Source organism: Brachyistius frenatus, unplaced genomic scaffold (assembly GCF_029030835.1).
Source record: "Brachyistius frenatus isolate BFR_SWC_R1_liver_20210118 unplaced genomic scaffold, ASM2903083v1 Contig_10, whole genome shotgun sequence".
Classification (NCBI taxonomy): domain Eukaryota; kingdom Metazoa; phylum Chordata; class Actinopteri; family Embiotocidae; genus Brachyistius; species Brachyistius frenatus.
In genome coordinates, this window is record NW_027210609.1 from 5,605,226 (window position 1) to 5,618,130 (window position 12,905).

General features: G+C 40.2%; 1 protein-coding gene across 1 annotated transcript in view; it reads left to right on the forward strand.

The window, feature by feature from the left end:
- Positions 1 to 2,355: 2,355 nt before the first annotated feature.
- Positions 2,356 to 12,905, forward strand: part of asic1b (acid-sensing (proton-gated) ion channel 1b) — a 150,249-nt gene continuing 139,699 nt past the window's right edge. The window contains exons 1-2 of the mRNA XM_069691085.1: positions 2,356 to 3,612; positions 11,471 to 11,666. Of these exons, the coding sequence (XP_069547186.1) occupies positions 3,251 to 3,612; positions 11,471 to 11,666 (558 nt within the window). The 5' untranslated portion in view covers positions 2,356 to 3,250. The remainder of the gene's footprint in view (positions 3,613 to 11,470; positions 11,667 to 12,905) is intronic.

A 12,905-nucleotide genomic window follows, 5' to 3' on the forward strand; every position in this document is an offset into this window, starting at 1 on the left:
TGGATGAAACTGCATTTATAAGCAGTCGAGGATCACTAGAAAGCCTAAACAGAGCTGAACCATGAAACCTTGCTGAAAAACAACTTTGTAAACAAGGCCTATCTATCCAGTTCTGTCGACCAACATTCTTCAGAATAATGTAAATGGATAGAGGTATCCTCTCACTGACCTACTCCAGCATCACTGAGGCACTAACAGGCCACCATGATAATAGCTAAATTTGGATAAGTGTACATCCAAGCACCTGCTATCAAAATACACCTCAGGAATTTAATATCTTCTGTAACATCAAACGCATGTTTGTCACTGCTGCACAGTGACTACCCAGAATTCTCTGGAACAGAGCATGGCTCATCTTCCCGGCATTGGTGATCAATATAAGATGTGGGCTTTATAGATGACTGCCACATTGTCACAGTCAATACTATGGCAAATGGCAATTACGGACGCATTATGAACAATTTCATGGGTGAGCTCCTCTCGCCTCTTGGCAATACTGTTTCTATGACGGATTTGGCACTGGCAGTGTTGCGACACATCTGCCTTATTGCCTGTGTTTGGCTCCCTCGCTCACTCTGACATATTTGGATGTTCCATTCAGTCAACTACCGAAAATTGGTCAGGGGAGAAAACTGCTGTTTTCTGGGATTTGTATGAGCATGTATACAAATGTGTGCGTGCATGCATGTACTGAATGCATCTGTATGTGTGTTGTGCAATATATGTTCTCCATTTTTGTTTTTTGTGTGTGTTTGATTATTTGTTGACAAAGTGCCCCCTCTGGTTGGTATACCAGTGTGGTCTGTTCGAGACCTGAACTGGTGGAGCATTGAGGCAAAACCATACCCCTGTGTGGAGTAAAATACCCCCTTTATATTTTCGTCTCTGCCCCTTAGAAAATCTGCATGGCACTACATGGACTCAATGTTTACTGTTTTGAATACATGGCCAGACAGTTTACGAGCAAAGATGCATCAGAAAAACAGCTTAACCAATTGGACATTTTAGATAAACACACTCAAAACCCAAGTTTCACAGCCACCAGCACTGAATACAAATTAATGCAATAAAATGCCAGTGTGCTAAGTCATGTGTACAGAAAGAAACATCTTTAAAGTGAATATTAGAAAAATAAAATTATAATTTTAATCCAGTTTTTACCATGAGCACGTCATGCTGCATACATAATAAAAATAAAAAGCCAGAATGCTAAATACAAGAATAACCTACTGAGTTATGTATAATGGCAGAAACATCTTTGTCAACTGAATACTAAAAAGATGTAAATCTCATTTTAATGAGGCGAACACTTCTAAGTGCTCTGAATAAAATTATGTAAAAAAAAAAAATGTTCATGAAAAAAAGTGTGATATTGCTTTGAGGAATTCCCATATATAAATGCAACAAATTGGGAAAGTAATGCAAAATGCAAAACCATATTCGTTGACATTATACAACAAATAAGTAACAGGAAACATTTGTGAGGTGTTGTCAAAAACACATGTATGAATCCTACTTTAAGTTATACGCACCATATTTTAGTGACATTTCCAGTAAGTCCGATGTTAACTTGTACTTTTAAATGCTGTAGCCCGAAAGCTTTATTGTTATTTGGAAAGGTGTTTTAATTACAATATTGAAACGGTTGGCAATGCTCTCTTGCTGGGCAACGTTTTATCTCTGTTTTTATTTATATTTTCAAAACACTAATTGGAATTGTTATATAAATTTCCCGCAAACAATACGCCTGTTATGTGCAAAGTTAACGTAATTTTCTGTTTCATTCATTAATCTTTTGAATTGATTTATTTTGTCGCTCAGGACCACTGCAGGTTAACGTCGTTTTCTTAGTAGCCCTGCAAACTTCACTTCAAAAACCAGGTAAGTTAACTCACATGTGAATGATGTAGCAGTTTTTTTTTCCCCTTCATAGTGAGAAAAACAACACTTTCACCCGCAGAAAGTAAAACTTGATCGCAGCTCGCTGACATAGGTGTGTATCACCTGTGCTCGGCTCAGAGGGCTGCCCGGAAGTGAGTAAACTGACGCCAGCAAAGGTAATGGCACCTTTTTGAGCCATTACTTTATTTTCAATACTAAATTGTAGGTTCAGTCAACGAGCTCGCTTCGGGTAAAGTGTGGTTTAGGCATTGTTGGGAGTGCCGCCGACGTTGGACTTCGTCACCCGGTGTAAAACACTTGCCGTCCTATCCTTGCTCTCTCCTGTTTGGGGCGAATTTAATTCATCCAGGCGAACCGCTGCCGCCTCTGAGGTGGTTTTCCCTGAATTCATAACGCTGACATTCTCGGGCGGGAGTTCCTTTTTTTTTTTTTTTTTTTTTTTTTGCCAAAGGTACAGATTTGTTTCCCAGAACAATCTTTTTCATGGATACACCAGCGGGAATCCAAATATAACCGGAGTAATTATCCCTGCATTGTTGTGAAGGCAGTTCGGAGGAGGGAATGGATGCGAGCGAGCGAGCAGAGGCGCACCGAGGCAGCTATCAGACAGACCCAGGTCCTCTGTGATGCAGCTGCTTATCCTCCTGGCTGTGGAAAACCCAGGACGCCCAACGATTGCATTTGAAACAAATTACAGGCGACAAATCGACAGCTATTTGCTATTCTGCACGTGTTGGGATCGCATACGAAGAGCTGGGAAAGCCATGTAGCCAGCCTACTCTCTGCCTTACACAGAGATTACACCGCCGCTTTGATTTCCTTGGCTCCGTCGCTGAGGTTTGTTTTTCTCCCTTTTCAATCGTGTTCAGTTTTTCTTTGCAGACCTGTCCAGTGTTTCTCTTTTTTTCTTTTTGATCGTGGAAGCCAAATATCAACTCGGTGATATCACAGAAGTGTGTGAGGACCGGACAGCGCTGGCACCTATCCATGCGCGCTCCACACCGGGATTTTTTTTTTTATTATGGAACTGTGACCCTAACCGAGGCAGTATTACAACGCATGCTTCCCCCCACCCACCCCCATCTATACTTTTTCCAAGTGTATCCATGTAAAGACTGCGTGTTTTGAGGATATTTTGGTGAGAATGCTTTGAATGTCAAGCTATTTTGCCGGCTTGTCAGTGACGCAACATCCCACAGTCTGCATGAGAAATACATGCGTAGAAGGGCGTGAACTTGCAAACACTAACCTCCTCCTCATTACTAAAGCATCTACTTATCTGTCGAGCCAGTTTGCTCCTTTTGCAACCTCACAGCCTTCATTCATCTAAAGTCATCCCGGAGACATAATGGATCTCAAAGCGGACTCGGAGGACATGGACTTCAAGCAGCCGGCTCCCATTGAAGTTTTCGCCACCAGGTCCACGCTGCATGGCATCTCGCACATGTTCACTTACGAGCGGATGTGTATCAAGCGTAGCTTGTGGATTTTGTTTTTCATGGCCTCAGTGGGTGTGCTGGTGATGGTATGCGTGGACCGGGTGCAGTTCTACTTCGAGTACCCCCATATCACCAAGCTGGATGAGGTGGCGGCTCAGATGATTGTATTCCCCGCGGTCACCTTCTGCAACCTCAACTCCTTCCGCTTCAGCCGGGTGACACGCAACGACCTGTACCACGCTGGCGAGCTCCTTGCCTTGCTCAACGGCAGGTGTGTGCGTGTTTCTGATACAAATGTCTGATTGCCGTGTGTGTGTGTGTGTGGGGGGGGGGGGCAGGGGGGTGTTTGTTTAGGGCTTCCCAGCATGCAGTAGGTTTACCTGTTGTTGCTTTAATAGTAGAATAAACCCCTCCACATCTACAGTATAACATTTTTTTTTCGATATCATGAAGGTTAAAACACACCAGTATTCAACACACAGACTCCCGACCAGCCACACTAGCTGCTTGTATGATAAGGTTTTTGCCTCAGGGAATCCCATCTGTGTAGCTTTAGTATTTGTTGATTCAGGATTCGATTGTGTCCACTGCACAGTCTGCATAATGTGAGATAACAGTTAAACGATTGAAACGCTGCGCTTTTAATTTGGTTACATTCCGCTGCAGTTATCATGAATATGAACAATTTTCTATTCCAATAAAATTAACTGAGAACCATTAAATCACTAAATCCCCGAACCCACTGACTAAATTGCAATACTCGCTCTTTAACAATGTTCTCCAGGGAAGCAGTGTTCAGACTTTAGGCCCAGCATCAGCAGTTTATGAGCTACAAGCGAACTTTGAACTTTATAGGAAAATGTCCTTTTGGTGTTGAAGCCTGCAGCTGAGTGGAACGCACACTGAGGTTTACTCTGATGTCTGAGTAGTCCCATGTGAAAACTTGTGTGACATGGAAGTGCAAATCAGTGTTTTAACAGCCATGTCGGCGATTGTTGCTGTTATGGTGCTGGGAGATGTGCGAACATGGAAGAAGCAGAAAAAACCTTTTAAGGCTCTCAGAATATGAACTTGGACAGCCCTCAACCTGAGGTAAATGAGGAAGAAAGAGGATCATAGATGAAAGTTGTTTTTTCTTAAGTGGGGGAAAATGACAAGTAAGAGTTGGCCATTTCTTAATGTAGTAACACTACAATTCATGTAAGCTGAAATCTACACTGCACGTGAGCTGCTATATGTATGTAACCCTATGCGACAACATGAAATATAATCCTACCATTAGTCTGTTAAAATATGTTGATACAGTGATAAAAATAAAACGAGGAGGAACACAGTTTAACCCAGATCATCTGAGTCCCCCAGGTAACAGATAATAGATGAGCTGTTTCCAAATGCTTAATAGAAGATGATGAAGAAGAACATACTGCTGGTGCAATTTCGTGCTTCGTCATTTTACAGTTCATGTGATGCAAATATCCAAATATTGGATAAGTAGACGAGCAGATTTTTAAATCCCCTGCTGTGTGGTGAGACATATGTGCGATTCACAACTGCCATCCTCTCCCTTTACACTTGTTGCTTTCTGCTGTGCTTTGATCACTTAGTCTTTTGGCAGCCATGACAAGCTCACTGTTTCATCTTGAAACTTCTGTCTGAATTTCAGCACTTTTTCTTTTCTGCCACCCAGCTGTATTGGCTGAATAGATTTACTGGTATAATACAGAAGAAAATACTCCACTCTGTATTCACAACTGGAGCAGTAAGTTTCTCACACATGCACATAAACATGGACACGGCTTGCCGCACTTATGCAAAAGTAAAAGATGTACAACATACAAACACATCTAATACCATCTTGGACGCATGATTCAATTTATTTTTAGCGTATTGATCCACACAGCTCTGCAGCCCGAGGCACAGAGAACATGCCAGAATGACATGAATCCAAATCCCCGTTTTCATACTGAATGTCATTTGTCTATGACCCTCATACATGCATCCATATTGCAGGTGATAGCCTTACAGGAAAGCAATAGGTTCCATTGCTTTGTGCTGTAGTTCGAGTGCTGTGTATGATATAGATTTCAACTAGTGCGCCGACAGCTTGTGTGGATTTATTTTTCTGTTTTTCCTGTCAGATTTCGTGGCAAACCATTGAAATATCAACATACGTTTCCACCGATTTTTAGTGCAGGTTCAGCCAGATTTCCCGGAAGAAGTACAATGCACCCTAAAAAAATACAAAAACATACTACAAGATAAAAATAAAAAAGCAAAGCAAAGGCACTTGCTCCGAGTGACTTTGGAGCGAGCTGACTTTAGATGGAGGGAGGGGACTACAAGCAGAGGCAATTAACTTGTGTCTCGTAAGCTGTGTGATGAACAAGTCTTTATCCCCGTGTAATTAGTGCTGTTTGTTAAGCTACAGAGTTGTCCCACTGATTAACGCTCTCATCTCTCTCTCTGTTTCTTGCCCTCTCTGTTCATTTGGCCTTGAGGGGCGCGTCCCTTTACTTTTTTACGCTCAAAGGTTGGTAAAGTTTGTGGCATTTTCTGAACAGATAACAAGGCCAGTTTAAAGTCGTAGAAAAAGTAATGAGGACCGTGGAGGGAAAAATAAATTGGGGAGATCTGGACTCCAACTTGTAGATAACATTTCAGATTTGAAACTATATTGATTTCGTAGAAAAGACTTCAGTGATAAGTTTCTTGATATAACGGGACAGGCTGTGGGTTTGGAAAGAAACTAGTCGAAAACAAGTGCCGTGTGGCTGTCTGTGTCAATCACTGTCTCAGGAGGAGGCAGCAGGCAATATCTATCCTTGCAGTGATGCCAAACTGTCTTCGACAAAAGGTTTATAGCCGAGCTACTAGAGATATTACCTTAACTTACTCCACTCCAGCAGTTTCTTTACAGAAAGAAAAAAAAAAGAAGATCAATCACATTCTCATTGTATTTGTGCAAGTTGCAGTCACACTTGGTAGTGCAGAACATTCCTAGTAAATTTCTCAGTTTTATTTTTACTATGTCGCAAAGGAAATTATATAATTAACAAAAGAAAGGTCATTTTGGAATAGGTGTTGATAGTGTGGCGTACGCTGCCAAGAAGTGTTAGATCAGCTCGTGAAAGTCAGAGAAGCAAGTCTTCTGCTTACACAGGTCTGAAGCATGTTCCCTGAGCTTGCAAACATGCTCTTAATTCACATAAGCTATGGTCAAAATGTCACAAAATGTGATGCTCGATAACTTTTGACTGCATTATCTGCCTCAGCAAGATCACGTAAAAAAGTGCTGGGTTGAGGACACGGGGAGCCAGATCATCATGTGGAAAATAAATGCACAGAGGGTTGCTTCGAAAGCTGATTTTTTTTAAATGTTGGTTCATTTTTAATTATGACATGTTGTGATTGTGTACCAGAGAGAAAATGACCACTGGAGAGACGAAAAATATCAGGATCGACATCAAATGTGATTCCTTTGGCATATGTTGCATGTCCTGTATTTTGTATCTTTGGTTTGTTTGTGTACTTGCGCATCAGTATAATGGATATTCGTTAGAGTTTGCTTTAACTCAGTGGCCCTTGCTTGCATTTCTATAATCTTGTTTGAAGCAGCATAATTACTGTGTCAAAGGTGCATCATCATTAAGATGTGATGATCCAAACTCAGCTTGCAGGAATTATTGCAGTTATTAATTTTCAAGGACACAGCACAAACAATTCAATCCTTGTTAGTGGTAGTTTAATTAGCGCTAATTGGATAATTACCTGAGATTATATCAAGATGTGTTCTTTGTTATGTCAGACAGTCTGAGGGATTAACAGCAATGTAATGAAGCAGTAGTGTTTTTTTTTTTTCCTGAGAGAGGGAGGGAATAGTATTTTGTGACCGTGGTCTCACTGTCAAGGTTCACTCTGAAAGTCAGTGGCTGCTTGTATTTACTCACTGTTGTCATGAGGTGGCAAAGTGTTGCAGATGCTACTTCAGTCGTTTTAGTCCCCAAAAGAAAATGAAAGTGCTAGTGGCCCATAATCCAATTTAGTCCCCCACCCCCACCCATACGAACTGAGTTTTCAGTGATTGCTTTAGGGAGCAGTGGCAGGGCAATATTAAAAATCTGCCCATATTATTGTGATTGTATGCACTTCAACTAAAGCCTCCTGACTCGGGGATGTGAGCACGGCTTCTTAAGTGTTCTCCTGGCAGCTTTGTGTTGCTTATAAGACAGTGGCTCAGGATACAATTAAATTAAATTCAGAATATACCACAACAGGCTGTATCTTCTTATTGGAATAAAGCGTGACAGCAAGTGATGTAGTCCCTCTGTGGGTGAGAGTATTGAATTGATTTTGATTTGTGATGGATTTTTTTTTTGAGGGTCTTACTTTGTCAGTGAGTGACTGGCCTGCTGAATTTGACCTGTCTTTTCCAGGGCCTCAGATTAGCTTTTTCCAAACATTATCATTCCTGTTAACAGTTAATGGCATACGAGTTGCACTTAACTCACCCAATCGGGAATTGCATGTCTTGATGTAGCCAGCGCATTTGAATTGATGCTGGTGAAGGTTTTGTGTCTTGAATGTAGCACTCGTTGACAATATGAAAACAATGTCATTAAGCACGCTGGTAACATAATTCTGTAAACTAGCTTTAACCGGAGGGGATAACTAAGTTCTGATCATCATTTTTAACTTTGCACACATTTTTATTTTACAGTGGCTTAACTCTCCAAAATCTTAAACAAGCTGTTTCTCTGAAACTCCAAGCTTTTCAGACAACCTATCATTATGTGGCAAACCAAGTTACAACCTTTTTTATTCATAAATTGAAATTCACTGATTAAACCATGCAACTGCCTCAGAAAGGCAAGGTAACAACAACATAACAATTCAAAATAAAAGACATTAATTAGAGCACTCACCAAAATCCTTCAAAATCAGCAGGGAAGAGGGCTGAAGAAACAGCTTTTTGCAACTTGCAGTTCACTCAAGCGTTGTTATTTGCCTCTCAATTGTGTTTTTTTCTCCTCTGTAGCCATTTAAAAATTCCACTCATGCTGATTGTCAAAATCATCAGCTGTGCAGTCCAAATCCAAATGCGTAGAGCTAACATTAGCATTATGCTATGTCAGACCTGATGTCACATCACTACGTGGCAAGGAAAAACACATTTTATTTCTAAAATATTTTTATGATTACAAACACATTCACGCATCATTGATCTGTGATGTGTAAAATAAGTTGTCTGTAAGAAAATTAAAATAAGTGCATTTTTTTTTTTTTTTTTTAACTTGCACCAGTTGTAGTGCAATGACTAGGCTTTTCATCAAGGCTGTTGCGTACTGCTAGCGTCGTGTATCACAGTTTGGGCATCACTGTTTGAACGTATCGGTGGGTTATTTACTGCAGAATCCAATCTTTTTAAAGCATTTTGGACTGCTTTCCATTTTTACTGAAAATGGAGCAAAACTCTCAACTTGACCAGTCAAGTATTTGAAAATATTCGCATCTAAATAACTTTTCCTTGGATAAAATGCTTCAAGCACTGTGTATTCCGAAAGGATAAAGGTCATTTGCGATAAAAGTTTCTGTTTTTTGTGTTAATGGGAGCTTTCGTTGAGCTGTATTCAGATCCGCTATCACTGTCACCTAAATCCCACCCATCTCCCTTGGTAACGAACTGCTTTAAAAACAATACAAGGTAATAAACCAGCTAAATCACACAGTGCTCGATTTGTTCATACATTCAGACAACTGCACAGCTTTTAACCCTTCATAACCTCAATTTACCTTAAAATACTTGCCTGAATAGCCACATGTACTTAGAGCAAAGAAGCAGCTAGTGAGTAAAGTAATCATTCTAACTATCTTGTCTTTAGCTACGGCTGCTTATGCAAATTCTAACATTATATAAAACAAAGACAGACTGTTGAATTTGATGATGGTGTTGGGTGGCATTTAATTCAACTCTTGTGCAGAACAATAGCTTCAGTGTTCCCCGTCACAGCACTGTTGACTCCATTCAACAGGAAGCATGACAGATTCCTTTCTCTCTTCAGTGTTATGAGCACAGGTGAGAGAAACAGCCCTCATTTCAAATTACAGCATACACCGTCCCACATTGTGAACATTTTATTTCATTCAGTTTGTTGCCGGTAAACAACATGGTGCAGTGGAACATATTACATTTCTTGTAATTTGGTTGGGACCTGATTTGAAAATACATCACCAGTTGAATATTAAGGCAGTGCTCACAAAAGAAATAATGTAATATTTCATTTTTTATTCATGGATCAGCTTACATTAGTCACATCATCAAGGAACAAAATCTTGTTCATGAGCACAGACCTTGACCTTGTGGAATTAAAAAAAAATCCATTAAGTTTTACCACCAATTATGTTTTGAAATAGTGCCCATATCCATGAAAAATAACTCCGCTGTCAGTGTCCACAAAGTCACTCACCGATTTATTGTCAGAGGAGAAGGGTATGCCTTTGTCTTTTTCTGCCTCTGGTTTTCACTTTTAATTTTGGTATCTCCACCCAGGAGAGAAGGTGTCCAAAATGATTACAGTAACACAATACATGAACCCTATTATACAATGACTGCTGCTCTCACACATTACGCATGGATCCAGGACTTGAATTAAAAACGTTTCCTTACCTTTTTGCACTACTTTAATTTGAAAGAAATGGAAGGAACAACGACTTTACTGCTCAGTTAATTTCAAAAAACCATTATACACTCTTTTACTGTGCTCATTCTTTGTGTTCTAAAAAAATTATTCTCACAAGTGTCTGTCAGTCGTGCTTAATCTTAGCACTGCATAATTTGAATGCTTGCACCACTGAAACGCCATCACTCAGAAGAGGTCATCATCAGGGCGTCTTTTCTCCACGCAGGGCCTTAACTGTTTAATTGAGGTTAATTTGTATCTGTGAATGACTGCGAACAGGTGCTGAAGGTTGATGGTCGTTGTCAAGCCGGGGCATATTATAAATTGCTTCCCGAGTGTTTTCTGTCTGTGTGTTTCAGCTTGTTGTGTGTCGATACATACAAATCAATCATACTTTGTCATGTGTTTTATGTGTTTGCTGGAAGGAGAGAGACCGAACAAGAAAAAGTCCGAATGTATGCTTACCTAGAGGATACAACTGATCTGTTTTCCACTTCAAAACATTGCAACAGATGCTACATGAAGTGTTTGGCTTCAATTTACTGCGAAATAGTCTATATGCACTTTTCCAAAGTGTGCAGAGCCTGAATACATCATTACGGACATTGTTTTGCTTTGTGTGAACGCTCTGCCACAACAGTTAACCCTAATTATTTGGCAGACTCATGGACATGATTGTGTGAGAAGAATTACTACCATTCTACAAATAATGAGCTATTTTTTTCCCCACTCTGTGCCACCCATAGCAAGCTAGGCTGCTAGTTTCAGACCACATATGATATTGTGAAATATTGTGAGAGCTTTCCAAGTGCAGGTGTGGAAGATCTGGCATACACATATATACCTTTGGCTCAGTTTGAGGGCGAATATGCTCTTTTTGCTGCATGCGTTTTAATATTTTACATGTTAATACCCGCTGTCCTGCCAAAACAGCTTGTGTGCCTGCCAAACTCTTTAAATGCACATTTTGAAGTGGAAGAGAGGCACAGCTAAAGTTGTGTCTTGCTTCTCTCACAACCCTCGCTGTGTGGAGTAACCTGCAGGGGAATTCCTTGAAATTATGTCTGTCATTTACTTTTTCATGGGTAGCAAAATGTTTTGTACAAGAAAATGACAAATAAAATAGACTAATGAGATTAGGATCCATCAACATTGATTTTACTGTTTTATTTCATTCTGGTGTAAGCCATTTCAAAAACTTTTCTTGTGATTTATACAGCAAAAGAATTTATAAAAACATTTGCATATTTTTTAAGATTGCAGACATTTATCTCTGTGGAAAAAAAACCAAAAAACTTCATGTTGTACAAAACAAAACATTGTCATGTAACCATGGAATTACAATTACGTTGGATTTTTTTCCAAAACGAAATAGGCAAGTGCATGTGTGTGTATATATGAGTGTGCTTGTTTTGTTTCCACATGAACTAAGTCCAGAATTTTGCTGTTCAGGTATGAGATCCGGGACCCACACATGGTGGAGGAAAATGTCCTGCAGATCCTGAAGGAGAGGGCGGACTTCGACAGCTATAAGCCTCGCCCTTTCAACATGCGTGAATTCTATGACCGAACGGGTCACGACATCAAGGACATGCTGCTTGCCTGCTCCTACAGAGGCGTGGAGTGCAGCGCTGAAGACTTCAAAGTGGTGAGTCAGGCGTGTCAATAGTTATATGTCCTCTACAGGGCCAGCTAAGGCCTGCCAAGACAAGGGTCATCTTGGCATGTTTGTAATGCGAGGTCACCATTAACATAGCTTATTCTAACATCTGTAATAAACAGTTTGCTTTTGGGAAATGGCATTGCAGAACTGTAAAGACAGATTTTTTTACTCAGTTTAATCTATGGGGCTCCATCAGTTCAAATCCCTCTGTCTCCCCTGAGGACTGGACAGAGAACCATTGTGTACACTGTGACTTACACTGGCAGTGGGCCACTGAGTGTGGTGATTCTGACCAGTCTGCTGCAGGGCCCTGCACACTGGCCTTATTTGGATAGTTTACACTGTTACACAGGTTGAGCATCACTCATAAAAGCTCTCTGTATTTTGCTGAGCCCTGTGTCAGTTCTTTATGAGTAGGACGTTAAAGAAATCTGTCACTGTGGGATATTTCCTGAGTGTTTGTTTTTCTCATCTATTGAATGCTTTCTGATTTCCAGTTATTACCTGAAGCCTGTGTGACCTTTATATCGGCTGTGAAGTGTATAGATCCCTTAGATACAGCTGCAGTGCAAATCACTAAACTTGACCTTGTCCAGATTGTTTGCAGCTACTGTACGTTTATTGCCATGTCATGATAACGGAATGCACGATGGTGATGCTGCCTGTGTGTCGGTCCTTATTCTGTGGACAGTACACTGAATTATTTGGGATGTAACGGGTGTTTTGCTGAAACGAAAACATTTTGAGATACGATTATTACTTTTTGACTGGTTGCACAAAGAAAGAATCGTGGAAAGGAGCTTTTAATTTTTGTTTGTTTTCTTCATGATTCTGAACTTTGTGGCCTGTGGTTTGGTACAAAGCAGGTAGCATCCAGTAAATGAGCTTGTTGGCTGGCAGCGGCAATTGACTGCTGCTGGAAATGGGATTTATAAGTGCATTGACTCACAACCATATATTAAATGCGTTTGTAATACATTATAGTGCAAAAGCTGCTGAGTTGGTTGATATTTCTTTGTGTGTTTGCAATTATTTATGACCACTTTCACATTACATGAGCCACCTGATTCATATGAATATTTTTTTTTTCCCAGTTCAGTTTAATATGAAAAAAAACACCCTCTTTCCCTAATGTTTCTTGTTTTTGTTTTTTTAATGCCTGAGGAACTAAGGCAGCTGTGACTGTAAATGAAAGAAGCAAATCTCAAATGATGTCATGAAAAT